At 37.4% G+C, this 20,232-nt stretch overlaps 1 protein-coding gene across 14 annotated transcripts in view; it reads left to right on the top strand.

Annotated features, from left to right (window-relative positions):
• The window catches only part of LOC107695539 (ankyrin-3-like), a 108,843-nt gene that overhangs the window by 38,728 nt on the left and 49,883 nt on the right, over positions 1–20,232 (top strand). For all 14 annotated transcript variants that reach the window (XM_016495501.1, XM_016495499.1, XM_016495498.1 and 11 more), the window contains 8 exons: positions 1,906–2,004; positions 5,532–5,630; positions 6,179–6,277; positions 7,899–8,096; positions 9,417–9,515; positions 10,619–10,717; positions 11,239–11,337; positions 14,064–14,261. In XM_016495501.1, coding sequence (XP_016350987.1) covers positions 1,906–2,004; positions 5,532–5,630; positions 6,179–6,277; positions 7,899–8,096; positions 9,417–9,515; positions 10,619–10,717; positions 11,239–11,337; positions 14,064–14,261 — 990 coding nt within the window. The remainder of the gene's footprint in view (positions 1–1,905; positions 2,005–5,531; positions 5,631–6,178; positions 6,278–7,898; positions 8,097–9,416; positions 9,516–10,618; positions 10,718–11,238; positions 11,338–14,063; positions 14,262–20,232) is intronic.

Genomic DNA, 20,232 nt, shown 5'->3' with positions numbered 1-20,232 from the left:
TGGCTCGCCTTCATAGTTTAAAACAGAAATATTTACAACATTGCGACGTAACCAATTACCCCCGTACCGAACCGAACGGTGACACCACTGTGTCGTATCGAACCGAACCGTGAATTTTGTGAACCGTTACACCCCTAATATATACAGTGGGTACGGAAAGTATTCAGACCCCCTTCAATTTTTCACTCTTTGTTATATTGCAGCCATTTGCTAAAATCATTTAAGTTAATTTTTTTTCCTCATTAATGTACACAAAGCACCCCATATTGACAGAAAAACACAGAATCGTTGACATTTTTGCAGATTTATTAAAAAAGAAAAACTGAAATATCACATGGTCCTAAGTATTCAGACCCTTTGCTCAGTATTTAGTAGAAGCACCCTTTTGATCTAATACAGCCATGAGTCTTTTTGGGAAAGATGCAACAAGTTTTTCACACCTGGATTTGGGGATCCTCTGCCATTCCTCCTCGCAGATCCTCTCCAGTTCTGTCAGGTTGGATGGTAAACGTTGGTGGACAGCCATTTTTAGGTCTCTCCAGAGATGCTCAATTGGGTTTAAGTCAGGGCTCTATATATATATATATATATCTACACTGGATACGAGCGGCGCGATGTGACAAAAGACAATTGATCCCATTCTAAACAGTGATGTAGTCTACATTGGATGCGGCATGGTGCGATGCGACACAACACATTTTTTTACGAAAGTAAACTGCTGCCTTGTTCTATTTATGACGAACTACAAATAGTTTGCAACGGTTGCTTTGTCACGTCCAGTGTAGTCAGCCTCAAGCTGTTGTGGTGTGGTGTGGTGCCACGCAACAACTGTCGTGTCCGGTGTAGACACAGTGTTATACTTCAACTGCTTTAAACTTTAAATCTAAATGCCCTTTAGACCAAAGCCCAGATGTCTGCTGTCCTGCAGGTGAAGGTAGTGTAGGATCAGACTCCTGCAGAGCATTCGTCCCGTCTCATGCATGACAATCCCCTCCTAGCAGATGTCAGCAGAAACAGCTACTGACCTTCTCTTCTCTTCTCTTCTCTTCTCTTCTCTTCTCTTCTCTTCTCTTCTCTTCTCGTCTCTTCTCGTCTCGTCTCGTCTCGTCTCGTCTCGTCTCGTCTCAGTCAGCATGGCTTCCGGATTTCTTCCAGCTGTCCTGCAACTTAACAGTTCTGATTTGCACTGCATGATATGTAACTTAAAAACAGTATTAACTACTTACAAAACTGAGAATGATAGTATGATATTCATCTACATCTACAGCTCCAGCTCAACTGCTCTCTCAAATTTACAACGGCTGTTCACGAGACATAACTCAATAATGTGCTGCAATTTGCTGTCAAATAATTGAAATTGTATTTGTTATTATAGTTAGACAAAGAAGCTGAAACCGATTTTTTATGTTTTAACAGCACATTGTTAAATGCAGTGCACTGTATGCATGTTTGCACACATAACATCATGGGTTCACCTCCACTTAAGCTTTGTATGTGTGTTAATTCAAATTTGGCCTGAAGGCTGCTGTTATAAAGGCTTTGTACATTTGAGGAAAACACATCCTTTAAAATGGAAACACCCTACCATCTTTTGCAACCCCAGCATGGTGTGTAACTGGAGAGATTGAAGTAAGTTTAATATTTAGACCAAATCAAACTAATTAATCAGCTAGATTGAGTTTACATGGTGCGAGGGATCAAGTGAAAGATGTGTCTTTCCTCAGTGTTGTGCTAAGCTCATCTGTGTAGATCTGTTTTACTGATTTACTGCACCACGCCTGGCCTGGTGTCATCTTTTCATACGTAGAGGATGAGGTCAGGTCAGGTGACTTGGGGTCAGGGCTTTCAGAGTTCTGTATGTGACATTTTGACCCCTGTGCTCTATTTCTCTCTGTCCCTCACCAGAGTGGCTTCACCCCTCTCCACATAGCGGCTCACTACGGTAACATCAACGTAGCAACCCTGCTCCTGAACCGCGGGGCTGCTGTAGATTTCAAGGCGAGGGTAAGGACATGAACTCCAGCTGTAGAATTCTGTAAGAGAGGAGTGCATTGATATGAACAGTTCATAAACTACACTGGGGTCAGAGCAGGGTCAGTCTCTATATGCAGTGCCTTTTTTTTGTCTCCATGTCATGTCATATTTAAAGCATGGATTGAAATGGCACCATAAAGGGTGGTGTTTAGTAGTATATTTACATGTTATTTAATGAAATTTTGTCACAATTAAATGACGTAATGTGCAATATTAAATCTCTGTTTAAATAAATCCTCTTTTTCTTGAACGGTTAATTTTCCTAAACCGTGATAGGTTCAATTATATTCCTTTTTTTTTTTAAGATCTATTAATTAAAATATAAATTATAATGCAATTCACACTTGCAGTGACTTGAATACAAGTGATTCATGTTTATATTTTTGTGACCAAAATGTCAAGGTAATTCAAAATGTGTCTCATTAAAAAAAAAAGAACCGTAAGTAGTTTTGAATAATAATATATTGTCTTAGAAAAAATAAGCAGGACAGCAGTTTTGTTCAAATATTTTAAATATAGATAGTCAAGTACCACCAACATACTAGAAAAAAACACACAAATCATATAGAGAAACACTGCAGATGCTCATTACTGTGTCAGTCAGTCTTTTAAAATATCAGATAATTTGATCTTTGTATGACAAGACAAAATTAGTTCAGTGAAATGTAATGTGCTTAATGATATTTATGTGCTTGTGATATTTGTAAAAACTAAACATGCTATTACTTTTTTACTTAATGGTTACTCCACATGACAGTTTTACAGTCATTAATTAAAATACTTAAACAATTACACTGCCATTTAAAAGTTTAGGGTCAGTAAGGTTATTTTTTCAAATTCATATATATATATATATATATATATATATATTTGAATTTTCTATTCATCAAATAATATTGAAAATAATGTATCATGGTTTCTACAAAAATATTAAGCAGCACAGCTATTTTCAACATTGGTAATAATAAAAAAATATTTATTGAGCAGTAAATCGGCATATTATAAAGATTTCTGAAGGATCACGTGACACTGAAGACTGGAGTAATGATGCTGAAAATTCAGCTTTGCATCACAGGAATAAATTACATTTTAAAATATTTTAAATAAATTAAATACAATGAAATTGTAAAAAAAAATTTACTGTATTTTTGGATCAAATAAATGCAGCCTTGGTGGGCATAAAGAGACACAAAAATAACAAAAAACTAAAATCTTGCCAAACTCCAAACTTTTGACCAGTAGTGTACATTTTAAACTAGACTTTTAAAAAGGTTCACCTTTTCTTTATCTTGGATCCTCTTATGTGAGTAGAAAGCTTTCTCTAATTTACTAATAGACTGCTTAGCATTTTATAAAACATGGTGGACCCCATCTGATGTGAGGCATCATGAGATGCAGAACAATGTTATGTCACTTATGTTATGCTAACACTGTGTGGGACAGAATTTTTGAATGCACAGTAGTGAACACTTTGACACTTATGGGCGTAGTATATTCCAAAACATGGAGTCAGAGTTTGGGATGTCAGATCTATGGGATCACATTTCACTTATGCTGAGTTCACACTGCACGATTTTAGCCCGTTTTTTCACTTGCCGACAGGTTTTGCGAAATCGCCGTTAAATGCCTGAAATCGGAGGCAAATCGGTGCTCGTTCACGCGAGTGACAATCATGCAGTGTGAATTATCAAAGACGCGATCTGAGAGAATCGCCGACAAGTCGCCGACGCCCATGAAATATTTAGCATGCTAAATATCTGGAGCTGTCGCCAATTCACAATCACACTCACATGAGTTCTGACTGAAAAACAAACCAACAGTGATGCGACGTCTTTGAAAATCGTGCAGTGTGAACTCGGCATTAGGGTGAGGGTCAAAGAGCGGCAGAGAAACACTGGTCAACATAGTCTAAACCAGTTCAGGGCCAATCTGTGCATGCAGTGCCAAAAAGGTTGTCTGGATCAGGTGTTTTATCTTCGCTTCAGGAGAATGATACATTTGTTGTTCTGAGAGCAACACTGGCTCAATTTAAGCAGCTGAGTTCTGACATTTATTAGCTGTCATACGGCAGTTGTTTCCAATCCTATAATTTGTTTTGTTGAACAACGTCACTGGGACACAGCACTGTTTGTATCATGCTTATCAGTGTGCAAGTGTTGCAGATCACCGTATGCCAGTGTTTCTTTAAAATTAATAAATACAATTTTCTCTCACTCCACGATCGCTCAGAGTGGGTTTTCTCTCAAGCAAGCAGGGAGTGGAAAATGGAAAACCTAGCAGTGGAGGAATTAGGGATTTTGTAAACTATCACTAGAGGGTGGTGTATACCAATACTTCTGTCTACAGTGTGACGATGTGCACTTAATCTGTGCCACTGCAGCTCTGGACAGAATCTCTCATTTGTGAAACATTATTAAAAATCTCTAAGATGGAACATATTTTGTTCACTAAAGACTTAATATCATGCGTATATGCCACCAGCAACATATTAATACAGACGTAGACGAATTAAGACACAATAAATTATTGAATGCTGTATTAATGTATGTATGATTTTAGAGGATGGGTATAATTAATAACCTCCAATAAATTGACACCATCAGTTTGCTTAGTAAAGTATAAAGTATAAATAGTAAAATAAAACAATCTCTGTTGAAACATTAATGCATGCTGTTGCTTACTACAGACTTGTCCCTCAGTTTGTAAAAAAAAAAAAGCTCACAACACAAATACAGTTTTTAGTATATACAGTAGATTTATATTTTAGTATATATTTTGATATATTCTCATTTTGGTTACATGTACACTCAACATTGATACAGAAATAAAAGTGTTTTATACTCCTTGTGATTGTTGACCTCCTTGTCAATGAATAAGAAACATTTAAAGTGAAAATTAAGTTTTTAACATCGTATCAGAATCAGAATCAGAATCAGAAAGAGCTTTATTGCCAAGTATAGTTAATGAAAAGCGCTTCTAGATCGGAACAGCACATCTTCTTTAACGCTGTAACATCTGTACACCACCTTTCGTTGATGTAAAAGCATGTCCCACCGCCAATAAAAATAGTATTTGCTATTGCTATTAAATTATATTATTTAGCCATTGTTCTTTTTGACATTTGTATTAGCCAAATAATCAGGACCATATTAAGGACATATAAAAGGACAATTGCAAACACTTTATACCTCAAATCACAAACATTGTAACTGAAGAATTCTGTTTTCTGACTAATAAATATTACCGAGAGAACAATTTAACCAAAATAAGCAATGTTTAAAGGGAAAGTGCGCTATTTTTCAAAGAATAGAAATTCTTCCTTTAAAAATAGTTTTTGTGAATATCTATAGAAAATGTATTATTAGTTCATCAGATATACATAGAAAATGCCAGTTGTTATTATACAGTCACACAGCACCAATATAGTATGTGTTTACATGTAATCAACCTTGTTCTTTTGAACTTGATTGTGTCTGACAATCTTTTTATTGTGGCAGAATGATATCACGCCTCTTCATGTGGCATCGAAAAGAGGAAATGCCAACATGGTCAGGCTGCTGCTGGAGAGAGCAGCTCGAATTGACGCCAAAACCAAGGTCGGTGCCGCAAGAAGTCTTTCTTTTCCAGCTCTATGTTTAAGTCATCAGAGGAAGTGAGCACATTTATTGCACAATGGCATGTGTGTATTGTATAGTTTAGAAAGACTTGGAAAGAAAAAAAGCTGTAATTAAAAAAAAAATAAAATACATGTCAAGTTTCAGAGGAAACGAATTCAGTTGCTGTTAATTTGTGGCCAGTTTCAGCTGCTTTCTTAGAAGCACAAGATGCTTTTCAAGATGAACAGGGAATTTATTTGTAAGGGATAATTCAGGGATACATGCCGTTTGATTCTGATAAATGATAACAACTGCAGCCCTCGGGTTAAATGAGTTTGGCACCACCGTTGAAGAGCAATTGCATGCAGATGTTGCGCTCTTCTCTGTCTCCAGTAGTGGAACGCTACCTTTCATTGTGTGTTTGACATATTGACACATGTCGGTAATACTGGGAGGGATTGTGATGTTAATGATGGCTGATGTTTGTAGATTCTGGCACCTGCCGGTGGGGCAGTGTATAATATGTGTGTTTGTTTTCAAACCTCCAGGACGGCCTGACACCTTTACACTGTGGAGCGAGGAGCGGTCATGAGCAAGTAGTTGAGATGTTACTAGATCGTGGAGCACCCATCCTCTCTAAGACAAAGGTTAGATATGCTGTTCTGCACTTAAAAATGCATATTCTGTCGTCATTTACTCACCCTCATGTCTTTCCAAACTTACTTGAAGAATGTTCATGCTGCTCTTTTCGATATATTGAAAAGGAACGGGAACGGGAACTTTGTGGGCCAAACAGAATGAAATGCTGAATGCAAAATGAAATGATTGTGTCTGTTCACTTTTGTTATATGGAAAAGTGCAGCCTGGACATTTAGCTAAGCATCTCCTTTTGTCTTGTTCGATTTATTTATATAGGACTTTACACAATACAGTTTGTTTTAAAGCAGCTTTATAAGAATAAACAAGAAAACAGCAGTGTTAATGTTGCAAAATCCATAAATTATGAAACAATATATTTATTTATGTTATTATTTATTTGCTGTAAAACAGCTCTACAGAAGACAATAGTGTCATTATTCAGTTCATTTAATGGGCCGTTTACACGACAACGTTTTCAGCCAAAAACGGGAAATGAAAACGGGTTTCAAAGTGCAAGTTTTTTGAAAACGCCACCGTTGTCGTTTCCGTGTAAACACCCAAAACGGGAATCTTTGAAAACGGTGACATCATGCGTAGTACGTGTTAGGCATGTAGAAATGCGCAGTACGTGGTGATTTTAAAGGTGAGCGTGAACAAACATACACAACAATGGCGGAGTACATGGTACTGTTGTTGCTGCTCAAGAGTTTGCTAACGCTTCTTCAGCAAAGTGTGGATTTACTTCACCAATATTACAACCAACAGCGGAGACGCATGATATACAACATATAATCGTCACTTCCCTACAGGTACTGTTTACTAACAAGGTGACAGCGCCAACTACTGGCCTGGCATACGTAGTACAACGTTTTTGCCCGTTTTCGCGGATATGTGTAAATGAGAATCGTTTTGAAAACGTTGTCGTGTATACGTGAAACTTTTTAAAAATGCAAGGGAAAAACTTTTCCGTTTTTGACTACATCGTTGTCATGTAAACGTAGCCTAGTTCAACTCAATCCAGTTCAGCTTTTGTTACTCTTTTGTAAGTCGCTTTGGATCAAAGTGTCTGCTAAATGCGTAAATGCAAATATTACTGAATACAAATTGTCTTTTAAACCCCTATTAAACGTTTTTGTGTTCTAGTAAGGTTTTTTTGGGTTTGGAATGACATGATGGTGAGTGAATGATATAATTTTTTGAATGAACCGTTCCTTTAAGTGTATGCAGATGTGACAATATCATTTTTTCTTCTATTTTTCCATTGCATCACTGAACACTTTCCTGGAATCTGAAAGCAAAGCAAAACATGGTCACAGACTTCTCGCCAAATTAGATAATATCCCAGCCGATTAGTGTCACAATGGAGCAATTGTTTTAGCACAAATAGTGACGTATATTCTCTCGCTGTTCTTTTACCCCAAATGTCCTTTTTGAGGGGGGATTATGGCTCTATTAGATTTTCAAAGTTTACTTTTGCTTCTCTGAATTCTTAGAAAGATTGAACACTGTTTTAGATTTGATCCATCTGTGATTCCTATGAGATGCCAAGTGAAAAATAGAGAATCGATAAGTGAAAGTTCTTCAGTTATTTTATTTCGGCATAACATAAATTGTTGTGTGATTCAACAGAATGGCCTTTCACCATTGCACATGGCCACGCAAGGAGATCATCTGCACAGCGTTCAGCTCTTGCTTCATCATGAAGTGCCCGTGGATGACGTCACCAATGATTACCTGACAGCCCTGCATGTCGCTGCACACTGCGGACACTACAAAGTTGCCAAGGTCCTTGTGGACAAGAAGGCCAATCCTAATGCCAAAGCACTGGTGAGTCTTGCATTAACAAGTGGAATGTTTCAAAGTTTCATTTTGACTATAGGAATAAGGTCTGGTACACTTTACAGCTTATTTTGGCCAAGAACCGTCTACTTTAAGGTATAGTTCACCCAAAAAAGAAAATCCTGCCATTTACAATTTGTTAAAAACCTGTATGAGTTTCTTTGAGCTGTTGAGCACAAAATAAGTTATTTTGAAGAATGATGGTAACCGAACAGTTGACGGTAGCCATTGACTTCCATAGTATAGAAAAATACTATGGAAGTCAGTGGCTACCGTGAACTGTTTGGCTACCAACATTCTTCAGTATATCTTCTTTTGTGTTCAGCAGAAGGAGGAAACACGTACAGGGTTGGAAAAAATTGACAGAATTTTCATTTTTGGGTGAACTATCCCTTGAAATGTAAAGCAACCAACATTTTATTTGTTTTTATGTGCTGTTTAGGGGTTAGTTTATCTAAAATGCCTTATTCCATAATAATTGACCAGTGTGGTGGTGGTGGGTGGGGGTTAATACAGTAAAAAAATAATTGATGTAGAAACAATTTTTACTCAGAAATTGCACAAATCTCACAAACAAGCAACAGCAAATAATACAATTAATTAAAAATGAGATTTTGAAGTAGGAGACCTGAAATAGTATTTTCTTGTAAAACATACTCCAATAATCCTACTTTTATGGTATTTTGGTATTTTTGGTATTATAATTTTTGACTCAAAAAATACAATATATATATATATATATATATATATATATATATATATTTACAACTTTGAAAATACATTTTTTTTTACAGTATACAATCAGCCAGTCAGATTTAAAAAAAAAAAAGTGCTTTCCAGCTTTGTGTGCAATATGCATCAGATAAACAGAGCTAACTAGTCTCGTAAAATCCCATATTCCTTTTTTTCCCCCTTTGGCTTCCACCTTAGATGGTACCCTCCAAATTTTATATGTGAGAACTTGGAGGGAAGATCATGAACATGTAACATGTTTTGTTTCTGCACAGCGCAATGGCAATCTGTAAAAAGCCTCTTTTGGCAAAGAGCGCAGTGAGTACTGTCATGCTCTGAAGTAATGGTTACAGAACGGGCGTGTCTCTGCACTTTATGAGGAAAAAAGGAAGGAAGAAAGAAAACTTTAGAAAGACAAGTCTGCCAAGCATAGAGCAGCAGGAGCCACGTGTTTTCATTCGTCTGGAAACAAAGCTTTGTTAACTCTTCAGTCATGTGGTTATGGGGAAAAAGCAACCCGATTTTCATTAGTAAGCTGGAGTAAAAGCCACCAGAATCTCTTTTTTATCTCTGTAGAATGGTTTTACACCACTTCATATCGCTTGCAAGAAGAACCGGATTAAAGTGATGGAGCTGCTGCTGAAACACGGAGCGTCCATTCAGGCTGTGACTGAGGTGAGAGAGAGGTTTTTTTCTATTTGCAGAGCTTGCTTTGCTGTACACTGTGGTCTCTTTTAATCAACAGCTTAATAACTCCTAATGTAAGAAATATTGTTTATGCCTTCGTAAGAAATGTTGGTTGTCTGTGGAAACCAGGGTCGTAGCAACCATTATAATTGGAGAGACTTTTGTCCCACCCAACTTTTTGGGACATATTTATTTATTATAAAGTTTTATTTTACTTGCTTAAGGTGTGAAGAACAATGCCTTTAAGACCAGCCGACTGGATGTTCAGAACAAATCAGCAAAATATGAATGTTATGTCACCTAATTAATATTCATGAGCCAATTTTATATGAATATTATGTCACCTAATTAATATTCATGACCCAAGTTGATAAAGTTTATAAAATGGTCCTACTACATTTCTGATTGTTCCTATGCCTCAGATGGAAATAGTGTGCTGTTAAATGAGATTACAAAGCCTGTTTACACCTCAGAAAATGTTTTTGCAACTTTATAGTTCAGAATTTTGACTTTATTTGTGACTTATATGTTCCAATTGCGACTTTATATTATGCAATTGCAACTTTATTTCTCATAATTGCACATTTGTAAGACAATGCAACTATAAAAATAACAAAGTGTCACTTTATAATTTGCAACGTGACTTTATATATCAAAATAGTGACTTGATTTCCTATAATTGCAGCTTTAAAATGTACAATTTGACTTTATTTCTCACAGTGTAATTTCAGATCTCATATCTGGCAATGTGTCTTTAATTCTTGCAGTGGTAACTTTGTTTCTAGTAATTGTTATTATTTCTTGTACTTGCAAAATACCGTATTTCACAATTGCAACTGTATTTCTCAGCATTTGCAACTTTACATTTCACATTGTGACTTATTTCTTATTTTAAACTTTAATCCGAAGCAGAAATGGGTTTCCATACATAGAAATCAAGCATTTGACAATCGAGTGAGATGTAAAGCATTTCAATCAAATATGCCGTTGTTTATAAAAAAAAAGAAACGTGCGTTTTGAAATGAGGTAATATTTGCTTTAGTGACCAGTTCCCAGTGCTTCAAAGCTGCATATTTCTGTGTCTCTGGCAGTCTGGACTCACGCCGATTCATGTGGCCGCTTTTATGGGCCATGAAAACATTGTGACTCAGTTGACAAATCACGGAGCATCTCCTAACACGATGAATGTGGTGAGTACAGCCATCCCCAACCCCACCAGCACCAAACAAACCATTTTACAAGTTTCCTTTGAATAATGAAAAAAAAACAAAGTAAAACAAAAAAATATTTGAGCGACGCCCCAGAGGCCAGCCGTGTTCCTCTCTGGAATGTGTCATTGCTTGCCACATTGGTTTGGTCTCCCGTTTCATAAAGCCTTCTAGGGTAATAACAGTCTCCGTCCATGTACTTTCAAACATACATCTGACTGCAGGTTGGAGCTCCTCAATCTACTGTAATTAGAGTACAGTCAGACTGTAATCATGCTCGACTGTTCCCCATCAGACAGACAGTGGGCCAACAGCGAGCCACTGTTACCGTAGAAACATGCTTTAGGCTTTGTTGGGGTGCAGCTCATCGAGGCAGTCAAAACAAAGCAAAACGGTTTGGGCAGAGGGGCAGAGTCTGATGAAAGAGCTGTGCACACACAAAGACTTACTGTCCAAACACAGTAGTACCTTTTTTCCAGAAGCTTCCTTTGTGTGTGTTTTAGAGAGGAGAGACGGCACTCCATATGGCTGCCAGGGCAGGACAGGCAAACGTGGTGAAATTCCTGGTGGCGAATGGAGCAGATGTGGACGCCAAAGCCAAGGTGAGCGAGAGATATGAGTCTAAGTATGTGCTGATTTATTAGTGATTTGGATAAACCCCTAACCCCTAAATGTTAAAGTTCGGCATGTAGTTTGCTCCAGTCGTGCAACTTGTTGAGGAGAGGTGTGTTGTTGTATTTCGTAGATATATAATTTTTGTCTGGCAGATGATAAACAGATTAAACAAATCCCACTTGTACTGAATGAGGGCCTGAAGAGAGATATAATCGTGGGCTCTTTTAATTTGAGTCACAAAGCAACTACTCAGAACACCCTAACATTCACATAGCAACATGCTAAAAACCACTCAGAACACCTTAACATTCATAGAGAATTGCCCTGGCAACCGCCCAATCAGAAGCAACCGTATAGCAACACACTAAAAACCACACAAAAGCAATCTTCAAACAAAGTGGTAACAACCATCTAGAACAATAGCAACATGTAGCAACATGCACAACATCACTCAGAGTATCTTAGCAATCACCTAGCACACCCTAGAAAAACCGCATAACAACGTGCTAAAACCCCTCAAAACACCTTTTCAGCCACCTAGTAACACTCTAGCAACCATTAATAACAAACTAGCAACTATGTAGCAACATGCTCAGCTCCATTTTAGCAGTCCACTAGATCACCCAACATGCTACATGCTAAAAACACTCAGAACACCTTAACAATTGTAGAGCATTGCCCTGGCAACCACCCAATCAGAACACCTTAGCAACCATATAGCAATACAATTAAAACTACACACAACACTTTAGCAACCACTCAGAACACTAGCAGCATTGTAGCAACACACACAACATTACTCAGAATATTTTAGGAACCACCTGGCACATCATAGGAAAACTGCATAGCAACGTGCTAAAACCAATCAAAACACCTTTGCAGCCACCTAGTAACACTCTAGCGACCAGAAAACACACTAGAAGCGTTGTATCAACATGTTCAGCACCATTTTAGCAAACTACCCGCTAGAACAGGGGTTCCCAACCACATTCCTGCAGCCCCCCAACACTGTATGTTTTCCATGTCTCTCTTTAAACAAACACACGATTCAGATCATCAGCTAAATAGTAGAGACTCCAATTCCTGAAATGGGTGTGACGGTGCGATTTTTGCTATCGTACGAGCTCATATTTTCCTAGATGGATAAAATCGCGTGGAAGTCGTTGATGCTCATATGGTCGTGCCTCGCATCGTGTGAGAGGAATTTATGAGCCGAGCGGAGCCGAGCACCTCCTGAGCTCCCAATGATTTTTAAACATGCTTAAAAAATTCGGGAGTCAGCCCGATTTTGACCAGTGTATAGGCTCTTCCATATTACAACCACATCACATACGATAGATCTATGTATATTATTATAGCTCAGTGGCTACTAGGCGACCCCATATCGTGCGGATACACCGTCACACACACACACAAATCTCTCTAGTTGTTTTTGTTGAAAGGAATGGCTATGCTGTTTTCTGCTGAATGTGCTCCACTGAAGGTGCTTCTGAAAAGAGTGAGGGTGCACATCTATTTTCACATATATTTTGTGCCAATCATTGCTATCGAGCAAAGAGCGTTCCTTTAATAATCACTCACTCATCTTACTTCATCACGATCTCAGAAAGTTCTGTCAATGAATCTCTCTTTTTACATTAGATCTACACTTTGAAATAATGAGGTGATTCGCGAGCGTGCAGAATTCAGCAGTGGACAAAACTTCAGCTTTGCGAGCGTTGAGTGGATTATAACATAAACACTTCTGATTGGCCATTGCATTCAAGAAATCAACAGATATGTTTGATTGGCTACATTGCTCACCGCTACAAAAAGACTTTGTAAAGAGAAACTTTTGACTCTCCAGAAACTCTCCAGGACTCTCCTGGATTGTTTGCCAAATCTGTATTATTATTATTATTATTATTATTATAACTTCAACTGAGGGTGCTCTTGCTTTCATTTGAATACCCCCATAGAACAGGACCTGTCTCTGCAATTCACCACATCATTTGCACACACATCTTTTTATTTTAATTTTTTTTCCCTATCCAACACTATATAGCATGAACATTGAAAAGCTCCATATCTCCGTGTTCAGCGCGAAAGCTCAGGCTTTTGCCGCCGGCTCGCGGTGCAGTCCAGTAGTGCCGTGTACCAACTGCTTTGACACAATTATCAGGTTAACTGACTCGTAACGTGCAATGGCTCAGGACCTCCAGAGTGCATAGTGTACGCCCGGCCTAACAACCATAGAGCATTGCCCCGGCAACCACCCAGTCAGAACAAATTAGCATCCGTATAGCAACACACTAAAAACACACACAAATCACTTTAGCAGAAAATGTAAAAATCTGTTTTAAAAATTCTGGTCAAACATTAACCACATTATATGGAAGAGTGCAATAGTCAAGTACCATCTGTGAAATAAGTATGTATATGAAAGACTTTTAAAGTGATGCATTATGTTAGAGCCACACACACTTACTGTATTGTTCAAAGTGGAGTGTAATAGCTGTGGAATGCAATGCAGTCAATCTATACTAATAGGAAACATTTGCTTGTTTGCGGTTACATGACTGTCAAAAGTGCCACAATCCTCTTTAGCGTTGCCTCATTTAATTGATTTCTGCAGTCTTGCAAGGAAATATTAAAGAGTTCCAGCATTTTACAACCTCTACAAAGCAAAAAAAGTCTTACATGGGTGGGTGTGTGTGTGTGTGTGTGTGTGTAGGATGATCATACCCCACTGCATATATCCAGTCGTCTGGGCAAACCGGACATAGTCCAGCAGTTGCTGCAACACGGGGCTTCACCCGATGCCACCACCACATCCGGATACACGCCGCTCCACCTGGCCGCTCGCGAAGGCCACAAAGATGTGGCATCCATCCTGCTGGACAACGGAGCATCTCTTGGCATCACTACCAAGGTCAGTCACACCAACAAAGCTGGATGATTCATGAAACTTGTAATTTGTGGTTCGATAATCAGTGAAGATTTGGCTGCCAGCTAGGCTATTTTTAACCTCTTAATACACGATACCCACACTTTGTTTACATTTACTATATACAGAAGACTACACTTTCAGAAAAAAAGGTACAAAAGCTGTTACTGGGGTGTACCATTTAGTCTATATTTACCGTTTAGGTACTAATATGTACATTTTGAGTACTAATATGTACCTTTAAGGTACTTAAATGCATCCTTTATGGGTAAAAGAGGTACAAAGGTATACCTTGTGAGAAGGTGAAAAATAGGTGAAGGAAATTAAAGTTGACAAATTATACATCTTTTCAAAGATCTAAGGGTTTAGCAAAAAAGTTCAGTCTCTGTTTTGCAGTATAGTACAAATGAAAACATTCAAGACTTAAAACCTTTTTATTGTGAGATGAGTCCAATCTGCCACAGTAGAGTAAATTGTGTGCCGTGAAATACATCCAATGGCACTTTATCCACAGAAAGTGTTAAATCTAAGAAATATGGATTGATCTGATTTCACCTGAAAGATTTATCCTCCCTCATCTTTCTCCAAGAAAGTATGCAATCTGAGCACAATTTATGCTGTAAAAATGTATGTGATCTTATAGACTCTCACAAACAAAATGAGCCCATCTCCAAAGTTTATTTTTTCCCAATTGAATTTTACTTGTAATATTTAATATTTATTATATAATGTTTACTTGTAATATAAATTCTTATTATTTGTTTATTTATTTGTGGTAAAAAAAAAAAAGGGATGAGCCCATCAATATGTCCAATTTCAACTTCATTTATCAATTAACACTGTTTCAGGAAATGCATACAACATGGGAAAGAAAACAGCATTCGCCAATTTTAACAATCCTTGGTTGTAGTGTTACAATGCATCATATTTCTGTGGTATATCTTGCTTCAGAAATGTATTTTATTTCAGATTGGCTAACGTTGATGTGGTTTCAATGAATCAAAATAGATCATACTTTGATCACACTGTTAAACTGATCCACTTTGTGCTGTTCAGTGAGCCCTGCCTGCTATTTTCTATGGTCTTGTTCTTTAAACAAGATTGTTTGATTGCATCCATTCCACAAGTTCGCCAACATTTTGCTTCGTCTGTGACATCCCTTGTGATGGGATGTTGATTTCTTTCTATTTGGTTTAATGGAGCAGACAGCCCCCTCCCTCATCAAGCTGCAGATGTGTTTGTAATGAATCAGTAAATGAATTTTATTATGAATAAATTGAGCATGTGAGCTGTGTTCTGCTGACAAAGTGTTATATCGCTCAGACAGGAGGCCGTTTCAAATTATTTATTAAATTGATTATTCAGTAAAGCGAATCACTTTGCAGATGTGTGTCTTGCCCTTTACTTTACAATGAACAAGTCCAACCCAAAGAACTACCAAGAAATTCTATTTTGAATAGTCATAATTGAAAACTAAATGTGTTACATTAGAGTTAGGAACCTATGATTTCTGCAATGCGGAACACATAGATGGAATCTCAAGTTGGAAAAAAATTGTATTTACTGTACACAGAGTTTGGCTAAATTTATGATGTTGCTAAAAAAGTACATTATTTTGTGTATTTGGTGTAATTAAATGTGTTTATGCGGTTTAAGGTTAAAAAAACACATTATTTTCCACATACTGTACATTATTGTTTCTCCTCTATGCCCCGCCTTTCTGAAACGCGTTGATTTTTACAAAGCTCATCGGTCTGAAAAGCGAGGTGTGCTCTGATTGACTAGCTATCAAGTGCGTTGTGATTGGCCGAATTCCTCAAGCGTGTGACGGAAATGTTATGCCCCTTACCATACTGTGATGCTGGTCCCGGAGTGACAAGACAAATAAAACCTATTATAAACGAGGCATTTGTTGCATCCAGTGGGGACATGATTACTGATTATAATGACTTATACTGTCTTTTTACGTGTTGCGTTGCATCGCGCCGCGTAAACATAAAACCATGTTTGCATTTGTGATTGAAGGAACAACAAACAACAAGCGCTACTCTACACTGCTCAAAACTCACGTTTGAATCATCAGTGGCAAATCCTTTAAATATGAAAACGTACTTACAGGCTGCGAGTCAGCATTATTTGTCAGAACACCGGCATTGTAGGCTACTCTCCCAGGAAACAGTCCTCGTCCTCCGTAAAATGCGTTGCACACATCTGAATATTTGGTTTGAACTGTTCTGGAACAGTATTGTAAATACAACTTAAAGGTCCCCTAAAATGCTTAGAAACACGCATCGTTACTCTGCGTTACTCACAACTTGGGCTAGAGCCGTTGAGCTCCGTAAAGCCACATTTGACAGGGTATGCCAGCCACAATCTCATCCATATTGCTATAAAATATAGCATTCTGTGTAGAATTCAAATAGCTCCGATACATGTTGTGATCTGCGCCGACTCGCGCATGTGATCCGCTCCATGCTATCCTGTCTCTGGACCGGAGCAGAGTGTGTGTGCGGTGCGGTGGCTAGCGTGACTTTTCCTCAATGGAAAGCATATTTACACTGTTTGAATCGTTCCCTGTCCCCTATATAGTGCACTATGTGCCATTCACTGTACAGAAAATACTAATTCTGTGGACAAGTGACCGATTTCAGCCACGGCTTCAGCGTCTATTTTATAGTGTAGGGGGTGGGTGCTTCGGATTCTAGAGAGCATTTGATTGGACAGAAAGTTTGATGAGAAGCTGAAGTACGATGTGACGTCAAAAAAATCGTTGAGCCGTTTTGGCGGAAGTGACGAACTGCAAGCTTTGAATGCTTATATCTTCTAAATGCGAATTTTGTCACTGCTTTGGAGCACACTGCCTTATAGATAACCTTAAGACTAACATATTGATACTAACACTCAAAAAACTTTAATTTTGATTTCATGGGGACTTTAACCACTGATTTCTAGTTGTGTCCTCTTTTGGAAGGCCAAACAAAGTAGTTTCACTTTCACAACGAAACACACTGGGTCTCCACGTCATGGCGGTGGTGGCAACAATGCTACAGCGAGAATAAAAGATACGCCTTCTTTCTTTGCGTGAACATTTGGGCGGTGTTATGCAAATCTTCCAACACAGTGATGTAGACATGTGAGGGTGTGTTTAAACGGGGCGTTTTAGGAGGGCGTGGACGAGTCTTAAATTTTATTAAGAATATCTCTTTGGATTTGAGACTTTAGTCTTTGCAACTTTAGGGATCTTATCTATTCACAAACAGCTTGTAACACTCCAAAGAGAACAGAAAACTTGAAATCGCATCATATGACCCCTTTAATAAATAAAAAGTACACTTCAAATCAACAAAATGAAATGCTAAAAAAAAATGTCATTTTGTTTTGACAAGTAATCTGCTTTCTTTCAAAAATTAACATATTGCTGTTAGTGCAATGTGTAGACAGAGTAGACACTGTCAGTGTGTGAAATGATTTGTGAACACCTCTAGCTCATCATGAAACCTCTCGGAATTAAGTTCAGATAGCTGGATAGATATCCCAACACTAATACACAGCAGTTCATCACTTGCATAAATCATGTATACTGACACGTTTAGTATTAGTATTTATCACACAGTAGTGTTAAATCATGGCTTGAACGTAAATCAGCGTTTACTAAATGTTTTGTATATGAAATGCTTTACATCTCCACCCTGAACATTTTAGCTGACCAAATCAAAGTCAGTGATGGGTTTGCAACTCTTGCACGTTAAAGAAAGGTCATCTCATCCATCACGACAGCTCACCAACCTGCCATGCTGACATAGGGTTTTGCTAGCAGTATGCTGTTATATTTCCATTACATGGAATATATTACAAAATGCTTTTACGGAACAACATGGTTGACATCATGTCCATTATTAAGGAACATCTGATGATGTTTCGGATAATTCTGAGTTGCTGCATGTGGGTTGTATTCGTTTTTGGTGTTTGTTCTCATTATGTTATTGAGCACAGGGCTTTCATTTCCACATTTCACAGTGAATAAAGGTCCATGGACTAGATTGGTGCTCGCCTACACTCATGCTGAAACATCATCTGTCAAATTGCATGGATAACAGGACATCTTTTCTTTCTAGTTAAGACAGGAAATATACAGGCTTTACAATAAAGACCTTATGTGATGGCTTGCCAAGTGCAGTTCCCTTTTATGTGTTGATATATTTCCTATTGAAACAGGAAGTTTATTTTGTAAATAGCCAGGAGTCATTATAATGAAAAGTGATACTTTGAACTAATTTATAAAATACTCTAATTTGTTAGTCAAATTTATTCGTTTTCTCAAATTATATTTATCAAATTAAATTTTGATCAATATTAATGAAAAATACTTATTTTCTCAAACACACATGCACATACACACACACAAAACAAACATTTATACAGAGTAAAAAGATTTTTTATTATATAGACCATACTTAATCAACATATTTTTAGAGAGGAGCCAAAATGTTAATTAATGTAGTTCAATATAATAATTCTTTTGTTTTTTTACAACTTCACCATAAAAGTTAAATTAGCTATAATATGAAAGCAGAATTAAACACGTTGTATTACTCAATGTTTTAGTTTACTTACTATTAAAAGAACGAGTTGTGATGTCTGTATTGTGATGTCTTTTTAAAATATATATCATATTAAAAGAAACCATGATTTTTGATTAGACCAGTATAAAATTGCACTTTAAATAATTTTTTTATTTTACGTTTTTTTTTTTCAGTGCAGTATTACATTCTGGAGAGCATTTGATTGAACAAAACAATGGATTACACTCAAGCACAAGATGCAAAATGAGCCAATACTAGTTTGTTTCCCAGAAGAGACTATATATGTCTAATTTGTAAACTGCTAAAAGCAATACACTAGCTTAACTTTTTTGTCGTCCAATAAAACTCAGCCTTGACCACAGCGACTCTCAGCAGCTATTTTCAAGTCAAGTCAAGTCAAGTCTGCTTTATTGTCAATTCTTCCCAGACCGAGATCCCGCAGCTCTTCGGCGTGCGCAGTTTAACTCTAAAAATGTGGTTCTGCCGACATCGAGCAGAAACTCACGACTGTATGCGCGCTTAGAGACAGATAGACGCGACGAATACGTATAAAAACACTGCGACTCACAGGACAAAAAACACGAAAACACCTTTCTGTCGGGAGAGAGAGAAGCCGCAGCGTGTGAACGCGTCGCCATCATTTTAATGATTCTGTAGAAATAAAATATTTCCCCAGTGTCCGCCTGCTGTGTGATTGTGATAGACATAAAATACTAGACAGACATCACTGAGAGGCTGTCAAGTGTTACAGTGTGGGAATGTGCCGAGGAAGGCCAATGAATTGATGGTGTTTTCCACGACTCCATTCACCGCAGAGCAGAGTTTCCCTCCGATAACACAGCTGTCATTGGATATGTTTGTTCTGTGTCTGAAATAATTGTTCAGGTTAGTAAGGCATATGGTATGCTGGCCTTCAGAAACTGCAATCTCCAGATCAACTAAACTTCGACATTTCCCAGTTTCATAAATGCAGCATAAAAACCTGAAAATTGAAGTTACAAAATAAAATAAACATTATGACACTAAATTAGGATCAGAGATTATGAAGAAGAAAAGGTGGTTATTAAAGAATCTGTTTTAGTTTTGGATCTATAATTTTGAGTAAATCTCATCAAAACTGCTCACATTTTATATCAAAATATAAAAGAAATAATAAATTATATTATATTTGGTATTATTTACATGTCAACTAATAATAATAATATAATATTACATATATATATATATATATATATATATGCGCTGCAAATTCTCACAACACAACAAAATACAGAAACGCGCTGCAAATTCTCACAACACAAACGCGATGCAAATACAACACAAACAAACAAAAACAGAAATGCACTGCAAATATGCACAGACCACATCGGAAA

Source organism: Sinocyclocheilus anshuiensis, unplaced genomic scaffold (assembly GCF_001515605.1).
Source record: "Sinocyclocheilus anshuiensis isolate Anshui unplaced genomic scaffold, SAMN03320099.WGS_v1.1 scaffold466, whole genome shotgun sequence".
In the NCBI taxonomy this organism is placed as follows: domain Eukaryota; kingdom Metazoa; phylum Chordata; class Actinopteri; order Cypriniformes; family Cyprinidae; genus Sinocyclocheilus; species Sinocyclocheilus anshuiensis.
This window is presented reverse-complemented; position numbering and strand designations above follow the sequence as displayed.